At 45.3% G+C, this 21,737-nt stretch overlaps 1 protein-coding gene across 2 annotated transcripts; it reads left to right on the forward strand.

Moving 5' to 3' along the window:
* Window positions 1-13,012: 13,012 nt before the first annotated feature.
* On the forward strand, window positions 13,013-21,473 carry NFKBIZ (NFKB inhibitor zeta). 2 transcript variants are annotated; one of them, XM_086883160.1, is made up of 12 exons: window positions 13,013-13,330; window positions 13,724-13,863; window positions 14,808-14,844; window positions 14,941-15,044; window positions 15,195-15,943; window positions 16,379-16,484; window positions 16,816-16,962; window positions 17,462-17,525; window positions 18,128-18,297; window positions 18,936-19,046; window positions 19,134-19,301; window positions 19,942-21,473. In XM_086883160.1, exons 1-12 carry the CDS (start codon window positions 13,096-13,098, stop codon window positions 19,993-19,995), a joined length of 2,085 nt encoding a protein of 694 aa, XP_086739286.1. In that variant the 5' UTR covers window positions 13,013-13,095; the 3' UTR covers window positions 19,996-21,473. The 2 variants fall into 2 exon arrangements, with proteins under 2 accessions (XP_086739286.1, XP_086739287.1); XM_086883161.1 differs by having other exon boundaries at window positions 13,013-13,269.
* Window positions 21,474-21,737: the final 264 nt, after the last annotated feature.

Genomic DNA, 21,737 nt, shown 5'->3' on the forward strand with positions numbered 1-21,737 from the left:
TTTGTTCTGTTTTTCTGTTCCCCTCTCATTCCGTGGTGCCTGCTGAAGGGGGCAGGGTAGGGGTAAGGGCCAGGGCTGTGTTCTGGGTACTGCTCATACATTCCTCCTGAGCACAGAGCTGGGGCCATGGCCCAGCCTGCTCTCACCAGTCCCAATGGCCCAAGGGGACAGGGCAAAGGCAAAGCAGCTTCTTCCCAACATTTGGCTCTGGAAACTGCACTGAAGTGTGCTGCCATTGTGTCCAACCTACATCAGCCTTCACTCAACCAAAAACGAACAAGAGAGGCTGCAAAGTATGAGCTGCTTTTCAGTGTGGTGTTAGGTCAGGCCCCAGGCCTCCTCAGAGGGGAAGTGAGAGTGGGGAGTAGGATAGAGAGGGGAAGCAAAAGAGTTAGGATACAGTTAAGGAAAAACAACATGCAAAGGTCTTCCTGTGTGACACCAAGGAGGGAAAGTTGGAAATTTGGTCATGTGGAGATTTCCAAAGGCAGTACCAATTGTGTGGGACAGACTCACTCCTCTGAGATAGCACACTGAATGCACACAGATTTATTGCTCCACATGTTTTTAAAAAAGGAACAGTTCTTCCCACCCAGGCTGTTCACCCACCTCTTCCTCTATGCCCTCCTGATGGCGATGACACAGCAATCGTGTTAGGTACAGTTCCAGTCTCTGCTTACTTTTGGTTTGAAGCCATGTGTGTTGTGTTCTCACATGACTGTAGATGTGACAGATATCATAGCAGGGGAACTTTTTAAAAGAAACCCGAAGCATTTGTAATCAAGATAAAGAGGAGTTTGCAGGCAGATTTTTATCATGTGCCAAGTGCTCCTCAGAGGCTGTGGTGACTCAGAGGAGCCATGTAACTTGCCTGAGATAGCACAGGTTGCTTGGCAGGGCAGGGGCTTGAGCCTCATCCATCAGACACAGGGACAGGAGGCTCACCATGTCTCCTGGGAAAAAGCCAAAACAACATGGTTTCTGATCCGGCTGGAATGGGGCTTCTTATGTTCATCCCATGGTTTAGCCCTGCATCCCCAGCAAGGAGTGTGTAAGGTAACTCCTAACACTAGCTGTCCTATTGACGGTGCAAGATCAATGTATTTGAAATCAGGAAATGTTTTATGTCCTTGTATCTGGATCTTTGAGTCTTCCTGAATTGTTAATTCACCACAGGGCTTGTCACTCAGACCTGAACTTCCATGTAAGGGAACCTAGCTTGTATCTGGGCAGTGATTCTAAAATCCTGTCCCAATTACTGTGTCCTCCTTCACTGTTGGTGTTGCTAGTCTCCCATGGGCATATTCAGTAGCTTTCTGGGATGATGCAAACTGGTCTGTTCTGTGAGTCTGTCATGGTGAACTCTGCAGGAGCTTCTCTGCTTGGAAGGGGAAAGAGGGATTTTGTGGGGCAGTGCTAGAGCACTGAGTGTATGAGTTACTTTCTGTGAGCACCAGATTGTGGTGTGAGCACGTCACTAATGCTAACTGAAAGTGCAAGATGCCCTCCCCCACATCCCAACTCTGTCAGCTGGCGTGGGCTAAATAGATTAATCCCTTAATGAATGTGGCCAGAAAAGGGCTTTGAGGCACTGAAAAAGAGTCTGGGATGACTCTCAAAAGAAAAACATAAGCCACAACATACTTGCCTTGGTGGTGGTTTGTTTCTAACTCATGTGTAGTTTGTGTTTTGAAAACAAATGTCACAAATACCACTGAGGCTCTTTGACTTGGAGTATGTTTGAGAGTGAAATCAGCTGATGACATGGATTTGATAACTCTTAGATTGAAGACTATGCTTCAGAGAATGATCATTTCCCCCCCCCCCCCCAAAATATTCTTTTAAATCTGATTTTTTTTTTTCCCTAAGCCACAAAAGGATGGAGGGAAGTTAACTTTACCAGGATAGAATAGTACATCTCAAGTTAGTTCTTTCTGCAACATAGAAAATTAAGCAGTGTCTGTGGTCTGAGAGCAAGATGTGCTGTGGCAGTCAGTGTTCTCTAGGTCAGCCATCCATTAAATATTTTGTCCCCTCCAATTTTTACACTCTCCTTCCCTAGTCCCTTCTGAAAATGGACAAGTGCTTTTCACCCTTTGCCCTTGTGCCTCTGAAGGCACCTGTTTTTTTGTTTAGTTTGGTACAGGGCTGTCCCTTTTCCCTCTAAATCTCTGCTGCATTGTTTGCAATGACCAGGAGTGTTTATGTGACAAGGACAATTCCTCTGCTGTGGTGTGGCAGCTCACTCTGAAGGATCTCACAAAAGAGCTTCTATGTGGGACATGCCTGTGGGAGTGCAGTAGGTGAGAGGCATGGCAGAAGTGACTTTCACTTCACCTGCAGTGAAAGAACCATGACAAATTACAGGGTTTTTCCTCTCTTGCCATCCTGCAGTCAGTTCTTTCCACTCCTTCCTACCCCTTGGTTTTCCCTGAGCTGGGTGAGTCGTGCTTTCCAGTCCTGCCTGTCCTCTTTTCTGAGTCAGCTTCTCTCAGGGAATTGTTGCTTGCTCTTGGCAAGGCATCTATTTCTGTCTCTAGCTGTTTCTTCCTTCTAATGGTTTCATATCTTTCTGCTCCACATTTGTATTTTTTCCCTGTGTATTATTATTATTTGCTTTTGCTGTGCCTTGCTTTTGCCCTTGCTTTGATAAGTAAAATTAGGAAAAGAAAGTTGCTTTACTGAAAAAAATCTTCTGTCTTAAAAATTCAATTAAAAATTTCAGGTGCTCCAGTAACAAACTGATATTATAATTACTTTACATTGTGTAAGTTGTGTTCAACATATGTGTATCTTCCAATCCCAGAAGTTTCATATCTGCTGGTTGAAATGTAGGTTCCTTATGTTAACACATTTCTTCCTGACATCCTGTTGCCTCTGTTCTTGTGTGCAACAAACATTGTTACAGGAAGATATTTTCACTTCTGGCTGGAGTGGTGACTCTGCATCCTGCCCTGCCACACATCAGCCACGGCGTTTTTACTTTTCCTGTCTTTCTTTTCTTGTCAGACTTAGATTTTCCTTTTCTTTGAAGCACGTATTACCTCTTCACACAGCTGAGTGGTGCCCAGGAGGAGGCTGACCTCCCTCACATCTCCAGCTGATAACAAATGTCCCCCATGATTTTTGGAATCAAAGCACCTGAGCTGCCCTAATTCCAAAGGCAGTGGCACCTGGGAGAAAGGATGAGCCCAGTGGTGCTCCAGGTGCTGCTCCTGCTGCCTGTGGGGTCAGATGGCCATCTGTGCCTCTTTGGGGCTGCAGCCTTCCTTCTTTGCAAAGAGAGATCTCCATACCTTGTGAAGGCACTCAGAAGCCACTCAGGTCCCCAAAGGCAGCAGGTTTTGCTTCACAGCTGCTGCAGGAGAGGGCAGGGCTCTCTGCAAGGGTCCGAGTGAGGCATCGCCCTGACGCGCTTTAGACAAGACTGAAGTCACCACGGGCCTTCAGTGAGCAAACAAACACCAGCCCCAGCTGGAACAAACCATCCTGATTTCCAAGTGAAGTATCGAGCCCATCAAGATTATCGGCTGAACATGTTCCAGTGATACAATACATCTGCGAACAGGAAGGTGGAGCCCACGCAGCATTTCCTGCCCGCAGGGGGAAGGTTTCAAATTTATCACCTTTGGGATGGAGATGTTCTCTCCTACCTCCCTCCTGCAGCTTGCTGGAGCAGGACAAGGGTGGGGATAAAGCATGAGGATGTTCTGTTTGTGTTCCAGTGCAGGAGGCACTGGGAACACAAGGGGCAGGAACAGCAGTGGTCCGGTGCCTTTGCCTTGTTGGTGGCAGCTGCTGGAAATTGTATCAGCATTTGGGAAGGGGCAACACAAGGCACTGACAGTGAGGGGTGTTTGCTCTGAAAAGATTTGGGTGTCCTGTTCTTGCTCACCATGTTTGATATGCGTGGTGAATCCTGGCCCATGCCACTGCTGAAGGGAAAAGGCATTATGGATGGATTTACACACATTTTAGGAAAATCCAAGACACATTTTTTATACGAAAGGTTGTTTTTATCTACTGGAGCAGGTGCCTCTTTCACACCTGATACATCTGTGACAAACGTGGCTACTTTTTTCTGTATTATTTTTTTTTTACACATGTCCCCCTTCCCATTTTAACCAGGCTCCTGGCTGTATGGAGCTTTCACACTCACACCCTGTGAAACTCACTCCAGCCTTTCCGAGGGCAAAGTCCTGCTGAAAGCCAGACAGTTGCCAAGGAGGGGCGTTTGTCCTGCACCACCTCCCAAAGGCTGCAGCTGTTTTTTTCCTGTGGGACACTGCATCTCTCTTGCTTCCTATGTGAATGCTATGCAGGCACCTGCTTGTCCAGTTTACCCTGTGGTGCCAAGACAGAAAAGGGACACTGAGATGCAGCTTAATGCCTGTGGCCATACAGGCAGCACTTCAGGCAAGAGGTGGGCAAGGAGAACTTCCTGGCAGGAAGGAAACCCCTCTGGGTTATACCCATAGGTTTCTCTTCACCCCATTGTTGCACAGCACTTTTTCATTATTCTTATCTCATATCTGTTTTCTAGACCCTTTTCTGGCAGTGTTACGCCAGCCTGGGATTTCCTGCCAGCCTCTTTGGCAGGGGAATGTCCTCAACCAGGGCTTACCCCACCTGGGAAATTCCACTGTTCAGAAAAAGTCCAGGGAGCCACACTCACGCCACTGTCCTCCTCCACCCTGCTTCCTCTCACATGTCACAACATCCCCGTTCCCTTCCTGTTAACCAGAGCCAAAAGATAAGTGGTGTGTGAGCCACTGCACTAAAGGTGCCCCATGGGTACTCAGCCGGGACCTGAAAGAAACTTGTGGGGAGTTGTTTAGGGTTTTGGGGTTTCTAGTTTTGGTTGTTTTTGTTGGTTTTTTTTTTTTTTTTTTTTTTTTGTGAACAGAAAGCTAAAGTAAGCAGGACTTTTGTGAGGGAGGGAAAGAAAAATTTCCTTACCACTGCTTCTCTGTTTCACACCTTTAAACCTCAGAGGAACTTCTCAGTCATTCACACAGGCATGGCCATAAGGAATGATTAGTTGCCATTGGGGTGCAAAGAACTGGCTTGTTTTCCATAGAACTATTTCTAACTTCGCTCCTCCTAACATGAAGGTATGCTGGTATAACTTTATTTGATTTATTGTTTAAAAAAACCTAATTGATTGAAACAATGTTGTCTTCTCATAAGTTTTTAAATTTGTAATAGCCTTGCAAGTGGCTTGTGCTATAATTATCTGTGCGTGTTTTGGGTTGAGTATGGAAGAAAGGTTGGCTTTTGGGAGGGTAATGGGTACAGCCAAGAGTGAAGAAACCATAAAGAATGGTGGGATTTTTGGAAACCCTCAGTGAATCTGGTAGCAAAATACTACTAAATAGCTTAGCTGGACTACTCTGGGCAACTCTCTCTGAAGCAATCTGCATTTTTAGGGGAGGATGTAATAGCTTATGGATGGATGGATGGATGGTGGCTAGCTAAGCTTTGAGAATACTGAAAGGAAGAAGCATTGTTAGTGAAAAAAGGTGTTTTGTGTAATCTTGATTAGAATTCTTTCCTGGCAGCTCATCAGTAATTTTGGAATAGCAGAGCACCATCAGCATATGAGCTTGACAGCTTCAACAGGACAGTAGTAAACTGTCATGGTGCAGTGAACACAGGGAAGCATGTAAAAATAGGGATCTAGGCCTACTTTCTTGTAATTCCAAAAAAAAATCTGTGGGAATGAAAAGAAGTAAATTTAATGAGCTTAAAATTCCCTTAAAATTTTGTTATGCTAAGGGGTTTAATAAACCAAACCATGAACTTCTTTTCATCGCCTGGCGAGCGTTTCCCTGGCTTACCACAGGAGGTTGATTATGCAGAACCCTGGTTCATTAACCGTGCCCGCCTCTGGCAGGCAGGGAGGGCAGCTCAGCACCAAGAGTCTTGCACAGGATAAAATGTGGTCTGGTTTTCAGACCCCAGATGTTTGGGGGTATGTGTGTGCCATGATGACACTGGAGATATGAGTGCCACCGGGGGTGGGTAGCTCAAACGTACCTCAGATGGAAACCAGGTGATTTCAGCTGGGACGTGGAGGTTTGCTGGAGGCACAGAGAGGGCAGGGAAAAGGAGACACCCTGGACTCTCCCTCATCCAGACAGAGTGACCATTCCTGACACCTAGGGCATTGAAAAGAAGGCTGTGTTTCTGCTCCGAACAAAGCTCCAGTATCCGCTCTGTGATCACATTCCAGCAAGTGATTTTTATTTCCTTTTTTTTTTTGCTTGTTAGACTTCTATTTAGTTTCTTTGCAGCAAACCACATTTCCTGTTGCATTTGGTGGCAGTGGGTGGTAGTAGGGGAGGAAATGCCCTCTGTCACGGGGAACAAGCACCAGCCAAGCCCTGGGCTGCTCGGGGTAGCCCTGCAGCCTGCCACCCTGGAGGTTGCCATTGGGATATCATCATCATCGTCATTGTCATCACTATCATCATCAGTTGCTGGAAACAGGTAAACAGCTCAGCACCAGCAGTCCTGGGTACTGGGGAGCTTTCTTTCCCATCCCTGGGCTGCTCAGAGCAGCGGGGTGCCAGGAAGAATCCCTTACTTTGGCTTTGCCTCCTGCTTCAGCCGGGGTGGTCTGACCTGGCTTTGCTTCTCAGCTGGACTTTTGAGAGCAGCAAAACTCAGTCCTGATGCTGCTGCTTAGAAACCCCAATGTGACTGATGAGTTCCCAGTCACAAACTCCTGAGACAAAACGTGAAAGGTAGAAACAAGAAAAGCCTTTACTTTTGCTTTCTTCTTAAGAAATTGGCAGGAAATTAAAAGGAAACTTAAACATCCATGGGCTGGCTTCTGTGGAGAGCAGCGTCCTGTCAGACAGGATGTGTCTGGCTTTGGAAGGTGTCTTTTCCCAGCTGGGAACTGGAGGAGGGAGCCAACGCCTGGGAACAGAGCTCTGCACGGTGCCCCACCAAATCAAAGAGTTTATTTCCAACTTACTTGATGTTTTATGCTAACTCGTGCATGATTTACATATTACTGTGAAGTTGTCATTACTGTCATGGATTTCTCTCTAAACCTGTAGCAGGGGGCTGTTAAGTCTATAGAAAGAACAGAGTATTTGGATCCTTTCTGTGATATTTTTATCTTTTATGCAGACACAGGACATCTGTGATTGAGACTTGTGTGACAGCAAATTCTGACCCATAGGTGGAGAGGTATTGTCCCAGCACACATTTAACTGAAGGTAAAACCTGCCCTAGTAGATGCAGTTCATCCTAAGCACCAGGAGAATTTTTGTACTGCTGTTTGGAAGTGACCTAACATTTTCCCTACCACAATAAAATTTTATTTGTCAGCCTTGATTTAGGTGCTTTTTTAAATGAGAAAATTCCGTGTTTAGAGAGTCTTTGTCTGACTAATGGAGGACAGCTCTGTAGCTGAATTTCAGGACTTTCCCAATGGTCATATAGGCATGTATTTTGAAAGAGCTGGGATTTCTCTAGTTTATGGATGTCTGAACTGAAGGCATTTAAGCTCTATCAGCTGGAAAACACAGTGAAATAAGCTGAAGACATTAGATGAGGGTGTTCCCTTCAATGATCTCTACAGTGTCAACATGCTACAAGTGCTTTTTACTGGTTGTCTTGCTTCTGTCTGGACTTACCTGCTTGTTGGTCTGCACCCTTGAGCTGATGGTATGCACACAGGATGTGTAGGATTGTGCAAATCAGTGCTGAGGCTTCCTGCAGGTGTTGATCCTGCCATGCAAGTGCTGCACAGGTGGGCTGTATAAATACTGACATCGTGCCTGGGCTTTCTGGACTGGTCAGCTGTTAGACCTGCTGTCTGGTAGATGTGACTGGTTTGCCATACCCAAGAAGAGCACAGATTTTCGAAATATGCCTAAACAAAGTTTTTGAATGGAAAAATGCGTGTTTGAGAAGCCTGGGTGTATGACAATCTTAATCTTCGGTAGCTTACCTGCTACTGCACACAAACTGAGTCTAGGAATGCAAGTGTCTGGGTTGAGAGCAGTTAAAAAAAATCATGTTTTTCTAGGTTCAAATCTCACTTTGGGAGTTTTTCCTCCCATTCCTGGGCTGAAGTGCTGAGTGGCAAAGAGAATCGGGACAGCTCTGAAGTTCCTGTTAGAAAGTGGTTTCATTTTACAGGTGGTTGAAGTGGTTCTTGTTTGTGGAAGGTAGGAACATTGAAATCAAAGTACACCAGAGCCTAATTCACCTACTGTGCTCGCAACACATGCTCCTGCATCTGACAGCAGAACATGAAATTAATGTGAGCTATATGAATGTCATGTTTTGGCCCAGGTTGATTGTCTGGGTTAGGAGGAAAAATGTCTTCAGTATGAGCAACAAGGAAAACTGATGCTGACCCCTCCAAACCTACACTGAGTCTCCCTAATAGCACTGAGAAACTGTGCCAACTCCCTTTCTAAGCTGGAATACCACAAGAAGCCACGTACTTTGAGGCAAGAACGTGCACTCTCTACCTCATCTGTGTGCACACAGTATCCTTTATAGGGGAGGTATGACGTTGCCCTTTGCTATGGGGAAACAGCTCCTTGTTTACACGCTGTGACATCAGTGGTGTGTGTATTTCTCAGCCATGAGTTCCTGCTGCAAGGCACTAATGAACTAATGAAATAGGTGAGCTGCTGAGAACGCCTGACTAACCATGGCAGTGAGTATGTAGGGAGGAATGTCCCCAAACACGAGGTGTATATATACACGGAAACTCTTTGCTTTCACAGAACTCAGATCCACTCTGCCAGCTTTGCAACACTTGCTGGGGTTAGGGTTTCTTTTCTTCTGTACTGATTTCAGCTGTTTTATGTACACAGTGTTGAAGGATCTCCTTAGGAGCAACCCGCTTTTTAAAAAAAAAATAAATTTTTTTTTAATATTAAACAGCTTGAGAGAAAAAAAGTAGAGTTGAGGGTATTCTCTGGATCAAAGGAGTAAGGCCCAAAATAAATATGTTAAATAAAAAGTCTAAGTTTTTCTTTAATATGAAGAATTATACATGCCCCCTTTTGATGTTCAGGTTAATTCCAGAATGTCAGTCTTGGAGACCAAAGTCTAGGAAAAATGTAGCAATACAAGTATAGCAAAGAGGGAAGAAAAGTCCTCTGTAGCAGCTTTTAGAGTAAAACTGTGTCATGGACCACTTCCAATCTGCTGACAAGTGCTCTCCAGAACTGTTACAGCAAACGCAGGTACAGACCCTGAATGCTCTCTACAAGTGGATTAGCTCCTGAGATTTTACCTCTGTTTTTCTCAATGCTAGTCTAGAAGCAAACTGAGTGTTGTGCTGCATGGTTTGGGAGGTGTGTGCTGTTGGAAGTGCTGCTGGGGTGCAGAGGTGTGGCGGTGGCATTCACACACCTCAACTCACAGTCTGCAGCAGTAGCCACAATTACACCCAGTGGAGAGTAAGGCACGTTTGACATCAACACAGCAAATATTCACTCACATTAAGCAACTGGATTGTAAACTACCATATTCATGTCCAGTTTAAGAAATACCATTAAGGTTATGCTGCTCCAGAAACATGTTGCAAAATCAAGTTCTTGTTACTAGTAGTTTGTGCTCTGGCACTTCACCTAGAGACTGTCCCTTATTCCATGCTGCTGCTTAGGATAGGCTGAGGAGGGAGATTTATTCTGTTCCCATACCTGCTGAACCGTGGGCTGCTCTCAGAGCTGGCATCTTCCTCACTCACACAGGGAGGTTGTACAGTGTGCCTGGCAGAGTGACTACGTGCTGCTCTACAGGGAAGTCAAAACTCCACTTACCAGGCTTGCTTTATTCATTCATTTATTTATTTAAAGCCTACATTCCCTATAGTGTTCACTGCATCTTTTCTCTGTGCTTGTTCTGATTAGGATAGCAAAGGGGACACATGAGCTTGGTTAGCCTTGATGTTTAGCTGATGGTAAAAGTCTAAGGTGTTGGCACTCAGAAACTCTTTGTTTCTGTAATAGACCCCCTACCCAGCAAGCACAAGACAAGTGGATTTTGGTTTTCTTCTCAGCTGAGTTTTTTCTGGATCCCATTGAAGTCTCTCATGGGTGTGCACAAGTCACACTCTCAAAAGGTATTTCATTAATCAAGTATATTGAATTAATCTAAACCAAGAGTGATTGCTTTTAATGCTGCAATACTGGGCTGTACTCTGAAGGGAGGGAAGAAACAAGAGTTTTCAGAAACAAGTGCATTCTGTTTCTTTTTTGTTGTTTCCGATACCAAGATAAGCCTATCTCACTTTTTGCAGGTGTATACAAGAGTGGTTTCAGGCCAAATGCTGCTGCTAACAGCCACTAGTTGGCATTATTGATACATCTCAGTAGGGTGGCTGTGCAATAAAAACACGGGCAGGGAGCACTCAGGGAGCTGAGGTGGCTGCCTTGTGCTCACCTCGCAGCCTTCTCCAGCTCTGAGGTTGGTGGGTTACACTGAGCTACAGCTTGGCCAAAGAAGGCTGAAACCAGCTGGATGCCTTCCCAAAGAGAAGAGGTGACAAGTGCTTTTTTTTTTGGTCACCACCTTGCCCCAGAGGAACTTACTTTGGTTGAAGATGACTCACAGGGTTTTGGTCACCACAGATGTTACGTAGTGTTTGGGCCAAAACCCAAAACCCATTGATGCTCAAGGTCTGCAGCATTAATAATTACAGTTTGTGGATGTAGCAATAATTTACCAGTAACTGTCATAGAAGCACTCTGAGAACACAGGGCTGCTGTGAGCCAGCTCATCTTGTGCAACCGATGGGTGTGTGTATATTTTTGAAAGAGCCTTTTGTTATGGAGCTTGGTGGAATTAGACTTGCCTTAATCTGCTTTGATTTATGCCAGGAGACCTGATAAGATGCCACGGATGAAACAAGCATGAACTGAGGTATCAAAGTGCTGCCTGAAACGGATTTTGCTTGGAAAAAGGGAGATCAAGTCAGCAATTCAACCTTCAGGAGAATAGAGACTTTGGAATAGAAGAGATAAAGAAATGCCATGCTCTCTTTAGGGAAAAAACCAAACACAAACTCATTAAATTGTTTTATAGAATAGTTTTTATTTATATGTAGAGACTAATCTCCAATTAAATCCATTCCAAAATTGTTACTGAATAGCAAGGATAAAGGTGCTGCCTGTCCCTGCCTGCATGTGGTTTAGGGACCTTCTACAACACAGAACTACAATGAGACAAATCCACTTTTGCTTTGAAATCTCTTTTACTCTCAACATTTTAAAGTGAATGGCAAGCAACTGTGATGACAAATACAATTTTCTGGATGATTGATTTCTCAGATTTGCGTTACCATCTGCTTGTTAAAGGATAAGATGCACTTTACAGTAGTTGCAGACCCTCCTGTGAGATTAAAATGAGTGGCTTTCTGGGCTCCCTGGCAGGGATGAGAAGGCAAGGGTCCATTGGTTGGATCCACTTTGGAAAGCTGAGTTGTGGGTCCTCCTCACAGCCCTTGAATGTGCAAAGAACATTTCTGGGGTCCAGGATCTCTGAGCACAAAGTGCTTTTCAATGAGGAGATACTTAAAAGCATCTGCCTAAGGTTAAGGTATCAAAACTGAGGTCTAAGGCTTGAAGAACAGGGAACCATCTCCTTGTTTAAAACTCATGGCCTGATTTCATAAATCCTCACTTGTGTAAAGTGCTTTTTGAAATGAGGGAGAAGGTGTGCTTGGGAGCAAGTGAATTTTTACTTTTATTGGGGTATTTCTGGTGCCTCTTGGCATCTGATTTTGTTTTATGGGTTCTACTTCCAAATTTCATTCTGGCTATGTAGATTCAATCTGTGGTGTAAAACATCAGTCTTTGGAGTAGAAACCTGCCTAGATAATTCTCAGTGAAACCGTTCCTTCACTTGACAGTGGGAGATATTTGAATAATATAAAGTAATTCCCTCCTGCCTCCTCGTGGGCTGATTAATATAATTTCATATTGCACCTGACCCATGTTATTCAATACAATAAATACATATAAATTATAGACTTCCAATTTGCATAACGTACTTTAGAAAGACCAGGTTAGACCATGTTGTTTTACGACACATTTATTGGAGCAGCCGCAGTGCTAAAAACATTCTAATCTCAACCTCACGGGCAAAATTACTCACTTGTATTTTAGAAGATGGTGACTTCAGCAGAAATGGGAAAGCAGAAATATTTGTTTGAAAAGTAGAAACCTGAGAAGTCTCCCTGTGAACATTGGTAATAAGTCGGTGATGTTAACAGTAATCGAATGGTTTCACGCATTTTTTGTTTTGGCATCGTGTTGCTCACCCGCTTCTCCCCACTGGCCTCGACCGAGAGGCTCTTGCCACCGCGGTATGCTGCACCCTACAGCCAAAATCACTCCTTGTCTGTCCCGGCCTGCTCCAGGCCGGGTGAGAGGAACACAGATGACTCATCTCCACTGTGAGGAACTGCTCACCTTCCCTTCTCGCTGCATGCTGCTCACGGCCGAGAAGTCTCTGCTCCTCCGAGCCCGTGTCCTGGAGCCGAGGACTGGCAGGACTGGGGAGAAGGGCGAGGGATTCCTGCCCAGGGGGCCATGAGGCGGCAGCAGCAGCGGTGGGAGGCCGGGGGAGATCCCGGTCACACCTCCGCAGCTCCGCAAGAGGTGGCGATTAGCGGTTCTATGCCTTGCGAGCGAGGGCTGCCAAGGCTGCATTTGAACAACGCTCTCATGCTCGTGTGTGGTTCTTGGGGTGTCCTGGGCAGGGCCAGGAGTTAGACTCGATGGTGCTGATGGGGCCTTCCCAATCCGGGATATTCTGTTGTTCTGCGAAGCCCCTAGGGGCCGGCTTAGACGACAAGGCGTGAGGCGGCACTCCTGGCCACGGCTCCCAGCGGGGCTCTCCGGGGCAGGGCCCTCCCGGGCAGGCTCCTCCCGCGGCCCTTACGGGAAGCGCGGCCCCGCCCGGCGCGGCCCCGCCCGCGGGGGCGGACCCGGTATAAGCGCGGCCTCGGCCCCGCGCCCCCAGAGCCGCCGTGCCGCCCGCCCAGCCCTGGCCGTGCCCGCTCCCGCTCCGCCGCCCGCCGCCCCCCGCCGCCCGCCCCGCCGCAGAGCCATGATCGTGGAGAGCAGCCGGGACGCGGCGCCCGATGGCGGCGACGGCGGCGCCCTCAGCAGCCCCATCAACCTCGCCTACTTCTACGGGGCCTCGCCCCACTCCAGCGAGGGGAGCTGCTCGCCGGCGCACTCCTCCGCCCCCGGCTCGCCGGGATCCGACTCGGACCTCTCGGTGAGCAGCCGCGGCGGCGGCCGGAGGGACCCCCGGGGCGGCCCCCGCCCCGCGCTGCAAGGTACGGCGGGTCCCCGCGGCGGCCCCGGCCCCGGGGGGTGGCGGGGAGAGCGCGGAGCCGCGGGTCCCGTCCGTCCCCTCGGGGACCATGCCGGCCGCTGGCCCTTCCGCGTGGGAAAGCGGCCGAAGCGCTGAACAGCGGCCGCGTTAGGCCGGCGCTCCGCGCCCGGTGCCGGGGTGTTTCCATCCGTGGAGCCGGGGCGGCGGAGGAGCCGCACGCCCGAGGGATGGCGAAGGGTACACGGGGCAGATCCCTGGCTCCTCTCTGCTAAACCAGGATTTTACCAAGCAAGAGCTCCTGGTTTGTTTGGGGTTTTTTTTCTTCGTTTAATATTTGTTGAAGGTTAACCAAATGGGTGGCTTAAGTTCGGGTTTTGTTTTCGTGTCTCCACAGTTGAACAGCACATGGGGGGCGGAAAGCAGCACAGAGGACCTTTCCAGGGGGTCCGTGTGAAGAACTCCGTGAAAGAGCTCCTGCTGCACTTCAGGAGCAGCAAACAGATGTCCTCGGGTCCTGCCACCGAGGAAAGCAAGGTAACCGGCAGCTTTCTGCACTTAGGGCTTTGATTTTAATGGTTACTGAGGCTGGCAAGAGAGCCCTTTGTGGTACCGCTAGAAATGAGCTTCTACTTTATCTGCTGTGGATGGAATCGGTGTTTTTCAACACATAATGGAAAAATACAGCTGGGAAGAAATCAGAAAGAAGGCTTACCGTGAGAGAAGGAGGCACTTAAAAATGTTTTTACTAAGCTTTAGTTTCCAAAGGGAGTCTGGATAGAGATACATTTGTGTTGCGAAACCACAGAAATTCCGCGTTGACTGGAATGAGATCATTCATTGGAAGGGTTGGGGATTCTTCTCGGATTTGTTTGTTATGCTATTGCGCCTCTCTGTGCAAAGCACACAGTGTAAGGGTAGGCCCTTTCAGTCTGAAAAGACAAAAATTACAGGAAATTCTGAGAAGATTAAAGGATATTTTTGATTAGATTCTTTCTTCTCGTGTGTTTGGAAGCTTCCCAGATAAGTGTTGTCAGAGGAAATTTTTTTGCATAGAAATGTTCACAGCACTAAAGAAGTGTAAAATTGGCTGGGTTATTTATGTTTCAAAAAAATTCCTCAGGTCTCTGGAAGTAATAGTGTCTTTCTCTAGATTTTCTTGAGTTTTGTGGTATTATAACAAATGGAAAGGCCTAAAGAAAAACAGTGGGTTTTACTTAAGTTTCATTAAAGTATTTCCATTTTCTAACCTTAATTAAAAGCAATTAAGTTAGGGTTAGACAACCACATACTAGAATTATTCTAAAGTATATTCTGTATTCTGTGTTTATAGAAGGAAGTTACGGCTGCTTTCTTGGGTTTTTTTTTGGGTTTTTTTTGGCAAGGTGGATTATTTTTGGTGTTTGTTTATTTGTTTTTGTTTGTTTTCCCCCCCAGAAATGACATTATAATAACAGAAAAATTTGGATTTTTCTTAACAGGCACAAGGAGGATTGGTGAACTATGAACCATACACAGGTACACCATTTTTTAATACATATCCTGCGGTAACATTTTAAATCAATTGTAAGAGTAACCTCCAAATGGATTCTAAATTTATTTTCTTTTCATCAGAACTGAAGAGCATATTGGGCCACAGTGGCAAAAGAAAGGCTCCTGAACTCCTTTCTGATGGACCTTCTTTCAAACGCCAAGCAAATGTTCACCCACATCTCCTGGTAAGTTTGTAGTAATGCTTTCTGTGCCTTTATTTTTCAGTTTGCTTTGTATGATCAGCAACTACCAGGTACAACTATACCTCCTATACTTCTAATTTTCTGGGGCTTGCTTTGATTTGCTGTTTTGTTTTTTTTTTGTTCCCCTGTCAGACCCCACCCCAGACACCAACTTCTATGGATAGCATGGAGGAGACACATAAAACTGACCCAAAGCATGATAGCAGTTCTGATCTGCTTCAGAACATTATAAACATCAAGAACGAGTCGAGCCCCATTTCCCTGAACACGGTGCAGGTGAGCTGGTTGCACTCAGCCTCCAGCCATGGCTCCCATGAGCAGTACCAGGACAGCCCAGGAACACAGGCTTTCTCCCCATCCCAGAAGTACCAAGCGTTCCAAGACCACACCAGCCAGCAAATGCTCGATGCGCCGCAGCATTACCAGTTCCCTGCATCCCAGAACCAAGATTTGTCACAGAGTTACCCTTCAGATGCCTCCCTGGACTACAGGCCCTTTGTTGCCAGTGACCAGTCTCCTGCCTACCAGCAGAACACCTTTGAGAGCCACGAGCTGCAGTACTGCCCGTCTCAGAGCTTCTCTTCCCTCTTGAACGACTCGGAGGGCTCGGACAGCATCTCCAGTCCCCTGCAGCCGCTGAGCAGTGCCCACCCGCAGGCCGAGGTTGCCCCTCACGCCCTCAACTTCAGCAACCTCTGTGGCAGTCTGGAGCGCAGCGTCTCTTTGGCTGCTCTGAATGTCTCTCTGCCTGACCAGAACATTGCCAGAAGCACGACGCAGCTGGGCAAGTCATTTTTCCAATGGCAAGTGGAACAGGAGGAGAACAAACTGGCTAACATCTCTCAAGACCAGTTCCTTGCTAAAGATGCCGATGGAGACACGTGAGTGCCGTTTATCTTGGTGTTTCTTCTGTGGGAGGTTGGGGAATGTTTCTGTTTGGGTTTTGGCAGACTGTGGGTTGTAGTGAAGCAGTTCAATAGCAATGTTTGTGTCACAAGTGCAGTGGTTTGGCTGATCAAGTGAAAGGTGTGGTGTTGCTGATGACTGCAATGCAGAGCTCCAGCACACTGGAGTAGATGTAATTTTCTAATTTCAGGTGCTTATTGTTAGGCTTGGCTAAACGGGGAGGAAAACATTCTAATTTAGATGCTTTAAATTGCCCTGGTGAGAAAATACCCATGTTCCTGTCTTGGTTTCAAACCACAGAGAAGGTTTGAAGCTGGCAGTGTAACACCCTTTCTATACATTTGGTTCTCTGCTGTCCTGAGCCCTGGTTTGTGTCTGGTGGTGTAACTCTGTTCCCCTCATTCCTGCAGTTTCCTCCACATCGCTGTGGCCCAGGGCCGTCGAGCACTCTCCTATGTTCTTGCAAGGAAGATGGCTGCCCTGCACATGCTGGATATTAAAGAGCACAATGGCCAGGTGAGGTTCTGAAAAAAATCTTTGCACCTGCTTTGTGCACCTGAATGCTTCTGCATGTCTGAACCTTGGGAAAGATGTGGTGAAATGCTTATTTAATATTAACCCCAAGATTTAGCCTGCATACTAATATTAACCTTGAGCTATTAATACTTCTTGGGATCACCTTGAGCTGGTAAAACTATGTGCTCTGCTTCATTTGTCCTGGCTTCCTAGTATTCATAATCACTGCTTAAATAATACCAGGTAGCTAGGGTTTTTATTTGTTTTAGTTGCTCTTTCCTGTTAGAGATCAGATGACTAATAGCTTAAATTTTCTTCTTGATGTTTGCAGAGCGCTTTCCAGGTTGCTGTGGCTGCCAATCAGCATCTCATTGTGCAGGACTTGGTTAGCTTGGGGGCTCAAGTGAACACCACAGACTGCTGGGGCAGGACGCCGCTGCATGTCTGCGCTGAGAAGGGGCATGCCCAGGTCCTCCAGGTAAGAGCCAGGCAGGCACAGCTCTGCCCTGGCCGTTGACTCTTACCCTTGGCATTAGCTCCTTTGGGAAGCTCTGTGTTGGGAAACACTCATTCCTTTATCTTTCTCTCTGGGTAGCCTTGTGAGTCTGTCTACACTTAGAGCTTAAAGCGGGACTGAATTTCTCATTAAGGTTCTCCACAACATTTTCGAGTAATTTTGGGGGAATCCTCTAGTTTACCAAACCAAAACAGTAAGTCTCCTCTTAGTCATAGGATCATCAAATGGTTTGGGTTGGAAAGGACTTGATTTTCTAGTTCCAACCCCCCTGCTGTGCTCAGGCACACCTTTCACTAGACCAGGTTGCTCAGAGGCCCATTGAACCTGACCTTGAACATTTCCAGGAATGCTGTTATTTATTGCAACTTTATTACAGTTCTTGCAGTAAGGCAATAAACAAATTTGAAGCAGTATGTGGTTTGGATAAGACCTAAATGTGTACCTATTCCCACTTCTGTAGGCAATCCAAAAGGGAGCCATGGGAAGCAATCAGTATGTGGACCTCGAGGCAACAAACTATGATGGTGAGTAGTTAAGTTTATGATTTACAGAGTTACTGGATAGTACAATGTTTTATAGCTACTGATGGGAATGCAATAAAATGCAATATTTCTTTTTCAGATGGAAATTTACAGGTACAGTTGACATATCTGTCAGAAGTGAATGTGGTTAGTCTGTGTCTAAAGACCTCTTTCCTCTTACATGTGATTGCTGTGTTTGGCATGGAGAGCACAGGCTGTAACTGGCCATTATTTAAAACTGGAGTGCCAGCATTGTGTCAGTGGACACAGAAGCCAGAATCTGGCAGTAGGAAGCTGTTCTGTTTGGACCCTTCCTCCATAATACAGCTCTTTCTGACATACAGTTAAAAATATATTCAATATTGATTCTTTCATCATCTGCTGGCTGAGAGCTCACAGTAGGCTGGTACTTTACTCTTCTGCTGATGGACAGTGCAGATCTCAAGCCACTTGGGACCAGTCACTGTCACCTATAAATGTGGAACCATCCCTGGGCTTAATGGGGATAGAAGCTCTTTTATCCAAGCTCTGAAACCAGCATCCAGTCAATACTTCTGTATTGCGTTTGTTCATTCGTGATGATTTATTGGTTTTTTGATGTTCAGGTTTGACAGCATTGCACTGTGCAGTTGTGGCCCATAATGCTGTGCTGCATGAACTGCAGAACTGCCAGCCACCTCACTCCCCTGAGGTCCAGGAGCTTCTGCTGAGAAACAAGAGCCTGGTAGAAACCATCAAGATCCTGATACAAATGGGAGCCTCCGTTGAAGCGAAAGTAAGTGAAATGCCTTAGTCTGAAGTGCCAGATCCAGAGAGAATGTGGAAGCAGGATATGTCCCTTTCTCCCATGCTGTGTTTATTACAAAGGAGGTAGACTAATTTGAAACCTTAATTTATCCAGATGGGATGAGAATGTTGTATTTATTCAGAACAAGGTGTTATCAATGCAAACGAACCCTTGGGGAAAGAGGGAGGTGACCGTCTCATCTCTAGACTAAGAATGATGCTGTGCTGACTGCAGTGGGTAATGTTGTAAAAGTAAGAATATGTTTGGAGCACTCTCAGATACCCATAGTAATAGGGTGTTGATGACACCTTGTTCTTGAACTGCAAATTTTAATTAAAAACTGCCTACCTGTGCAGTTCAGGGCTGTGCCGTGCCAGACCATTACTTAGCCAAAATATCAAATATTACATTATGTAAGCTTACCTGCAGATGAGATCAGGTTCCATTGTTTGTTAGATGTTGATATTAAAATATATATATTCAGATTCACTTTTGATGAATTGTAGTGCAAGTATGTTTGCTCAACACTCTGCAGTTACTTTGCTTTCTATTTTTACTTGTCTGCATGTTCCCCCTGGATAGGAGAAGCACCTGCAGGGAAGACTAAACAGTTTCTTTTTTGATAGGATCGCAAAAGTGGTCGCTCTGCTTTACATTTGGCAGCAGAAGAAGCAAACCTGGAGCTCATTCGTCTCTTCTTGGAGCTGCCCAACTATCTCTCTTTTGTTAATGCAAAGGTATGATGATTTTTTTCATAAAGCAGATAGAAAAAGAGAGGCTCAAGCCCCCACTTTCCCCTCATGGAGTTGCTTTGTGGTCCCCAGGCTTACAACGGCAACACAGCCCTGCACGTGGCTGCCAGCCTGCAGTACCGCGTGAGCCAGCTGGATGCTGTGCGCCTGCTCATGCGCAAGGGAGCCGATCCCAGCGCCAGGAACTTGGAGAATGAGCAGCCAGTTCATCTGGTTCCTGACGGCCTTGTAGGGGAACAGGTAAGAAATTCATAGCAGCCCTCTCCTTCCATCTGTCCCTGTCCACACAAAAGCTGTATTCCACTCCAGGAATTTCTTTGGAGCTTTGAGTTGCAGCTTTCAAGGAAAAGATTTAGAAAATACCATTTTATTCTTTGGATCTTTAGCTTCAATGTCAAGATCAGGCAGAATATTCAGGCCTGAAATGTTAGGTTTCACATGCAGCTTTTATTTGTTTCCATCTCAAAAGCTTTTACCTGGCAAGATAGGCTCTGTCTCTGTAACCCTGCAACATACTGGAGTCAATACTGCTTTTCTTGCTCATCTCAGTATGTCCTGAGTTCATGCTTTTATTGTTCTTGTCAGAATTAATAATGACAGTTCTTAGGCCCGAGTAACAGATGAAGAAATCCCTTTTTCCTACTTGATGAAAAAACTGGCTGCTGACCTAAGACTAGTAACTTCAGCACAGCTGAGTTGCTGACTGTTGCCTTTTATTGGTTCAAATGCTATAAAGTGGGATCATTTCTGGTGTGACTCAACTCAGGACTCAGAACAAGGAGGCTTGGATAAATGAATGCAAAACTGGATCTAGGGTGGGAGTTTTTCAGATTGTGAGTCAAGTCAAGACTGATGTATTTATCTTTTCTCTCTTCTCCAGATAAGACGTATCCTCAAAGGGAAGGCGATTCAGCAGAGAGTGTCGCCGTTTTAGGCTCCATATTTCTTGGAGTTCAGCAACTTACACTCACTGTCAGTCAGGCAGTCCTATGAATCTGTAAATAGAGCATTTGCCTGGTGTGGGCAAATGTTAGTTGTTTCTATGAAACAAAAGTATTTTGTTCACTATTATATAGTGGGTTATGTAAGAATAAAAAAATCCCAAACCCAACAATCAAATTCCTTCAACCAAAAGGGAATGCTTCATTCCCAAGTATGTGGAACATTTTCCTGGCTTCCTCTATTTCCTGTATTTCATAGCTATGGCAAGACTGATTTTATTTAAACAGCCATGCAGATAACTTCTAGACAAGGGCAATTCTATGGGAGGTTTTTTTTTTCTTTAATTTTAGAGAGGGCTGATACAGGTCAAAATCGCAAAGATTGTTGTGTTTTGCAACACAAAAAGAATGCAAGAGAAATTAAATATTTTTGAAGTTGAACATTTATTTATGTAACTTCGTGGCTTTGTTCCAGTATCTTGTGTGGGATTGTATATAGTCACTGACATTATTGTACAGCTGTATAGTTCTAAGAATGTATTGATCACTTGGACAAGGATCTGAAGAAACAAGTTCCTTGATCTTGAATTTGCAAATTGCATGCAGAGTTTTAATACAATACTGGTGTAAATTGGGTAATTTCTGTTGTTCTGAAAGACTGAGGATGGAAAGTAGAGTTAAGACAGATTGTCCCAAGCACTGATTTGTGCATACTTCTGGAGTTGTTAATAAAACATGAAAAGCTGTGCTTCTTCAGGGGACTGTGTCAGTTTTTCTCATACCCAGTAGGGGTTTTTCTTGTGATAGAACAATAGATTGTGAGAGGTGGATCATGATTTTTATAGTGTGTGTAACTTGTACTTTAAAGGATATGATCCTGATTCAGTGCAAGTGTTTGGCACGCACTTCACCATTGATGCTTGCTGAAATCTCTCAATGTTAATTATAATACTTCAACATGTGTAAGCCTTACTGGTGTTGGTGGGGCTTAAGCACATGCATAAGTAGCTTGCTGAATTGGGCTCTAGTTAATTCTAGAGACTTAATGTTTTCCACCTCCTAAGCAGAGTTAGTCCATTTATGGTTTTACCTTATAGGTATAGTGGCTAGCAAAGTAATATTTGAAGTTAACGGTTTTTCTATTTTTTAATAATTATTAAGGAAAATGTATACTAATGATGCTGTATACTTGTGTTCTGTTGGATGAAACTTCCTCCTATCACTTTCTGAATGATCCATGCTGGGCTGTAATCCAGTAATATGTTCTCTGTATGGTCTTTGCTCTTAAACTGTTTTTTCATCACATGCAGTTCTCTGTTGTAACCATTTAATTAGTCTGATTTTGCTGTTTTGCCAAAGTATGTCTTGTAGACAAGCTAAATGAAAAAAATCTGATATGCAAAGGCTTAGTTGCAATGTATTTCTTGAAGGGTTATGTGTAACTTGTTTTTGAATAAATGTGCTAATTCAGTTTTGGTGGTTCCTGTGTGTGATACAAATAATGATGGTAAAGTCAAGCTTGAGGTAAAACTGATTTAGCATGGTAATAGTGTGAGGCTGAAAAGCCATTTGCTAAGATGAAATGAAGTTTTACCATCCTGCTGTTTGTGCTTTCTCTTGTTTGATGCTGCTGTTCTGGGTCATGCACTGTGCAGTTGTGTTGTCTGTGAATTTAGTAGGTGTGCCCCAAATGGAGTTTATAGTCACCAGGTTGGAACCTGAACACTTGTCCCTG

This window comes from Cyanistes caeruleus, chromosome 3, assembly GCF_971803275.1.
Source record: "Cyanistes caeruleus chromosome 3, bCyaCae1.hap1.1, whole genome shotgun sequence".
NCBI classification, from domain to species: domain Eukaryota; kingdom Metazoa; phylum Chordata; class Aves; order Passeriformes; family Paridae; genus Cyanistes; species Cyanistes caeruleus.

Excerpts from the sequence above, each read along its gene's own strand:
- NFKBIZ (XM_086883160.1), top strand. The coding sequence starts at position 13,096 with ATGATCGTGGAGAGCAGCCGGGACGCGGCGCCCGATGGCGGCGACGGC. Across the intron at positions 15,045-15,194 it reads ATGTTCACCCACATCTCCTG|ACCCCACCCCAGACACCAAC; the intron begins GTAAGTTTGTAG and ends TTCCCCTGTCAG. Across the intron at positions 19,302-19,941 it reads ACGGCCTTGTAGGGGAACAG|ATAAGACGTATCCTCAAAGG; the intron begins GTAAGAAATTCA and ends TCTCTTCTCCAG.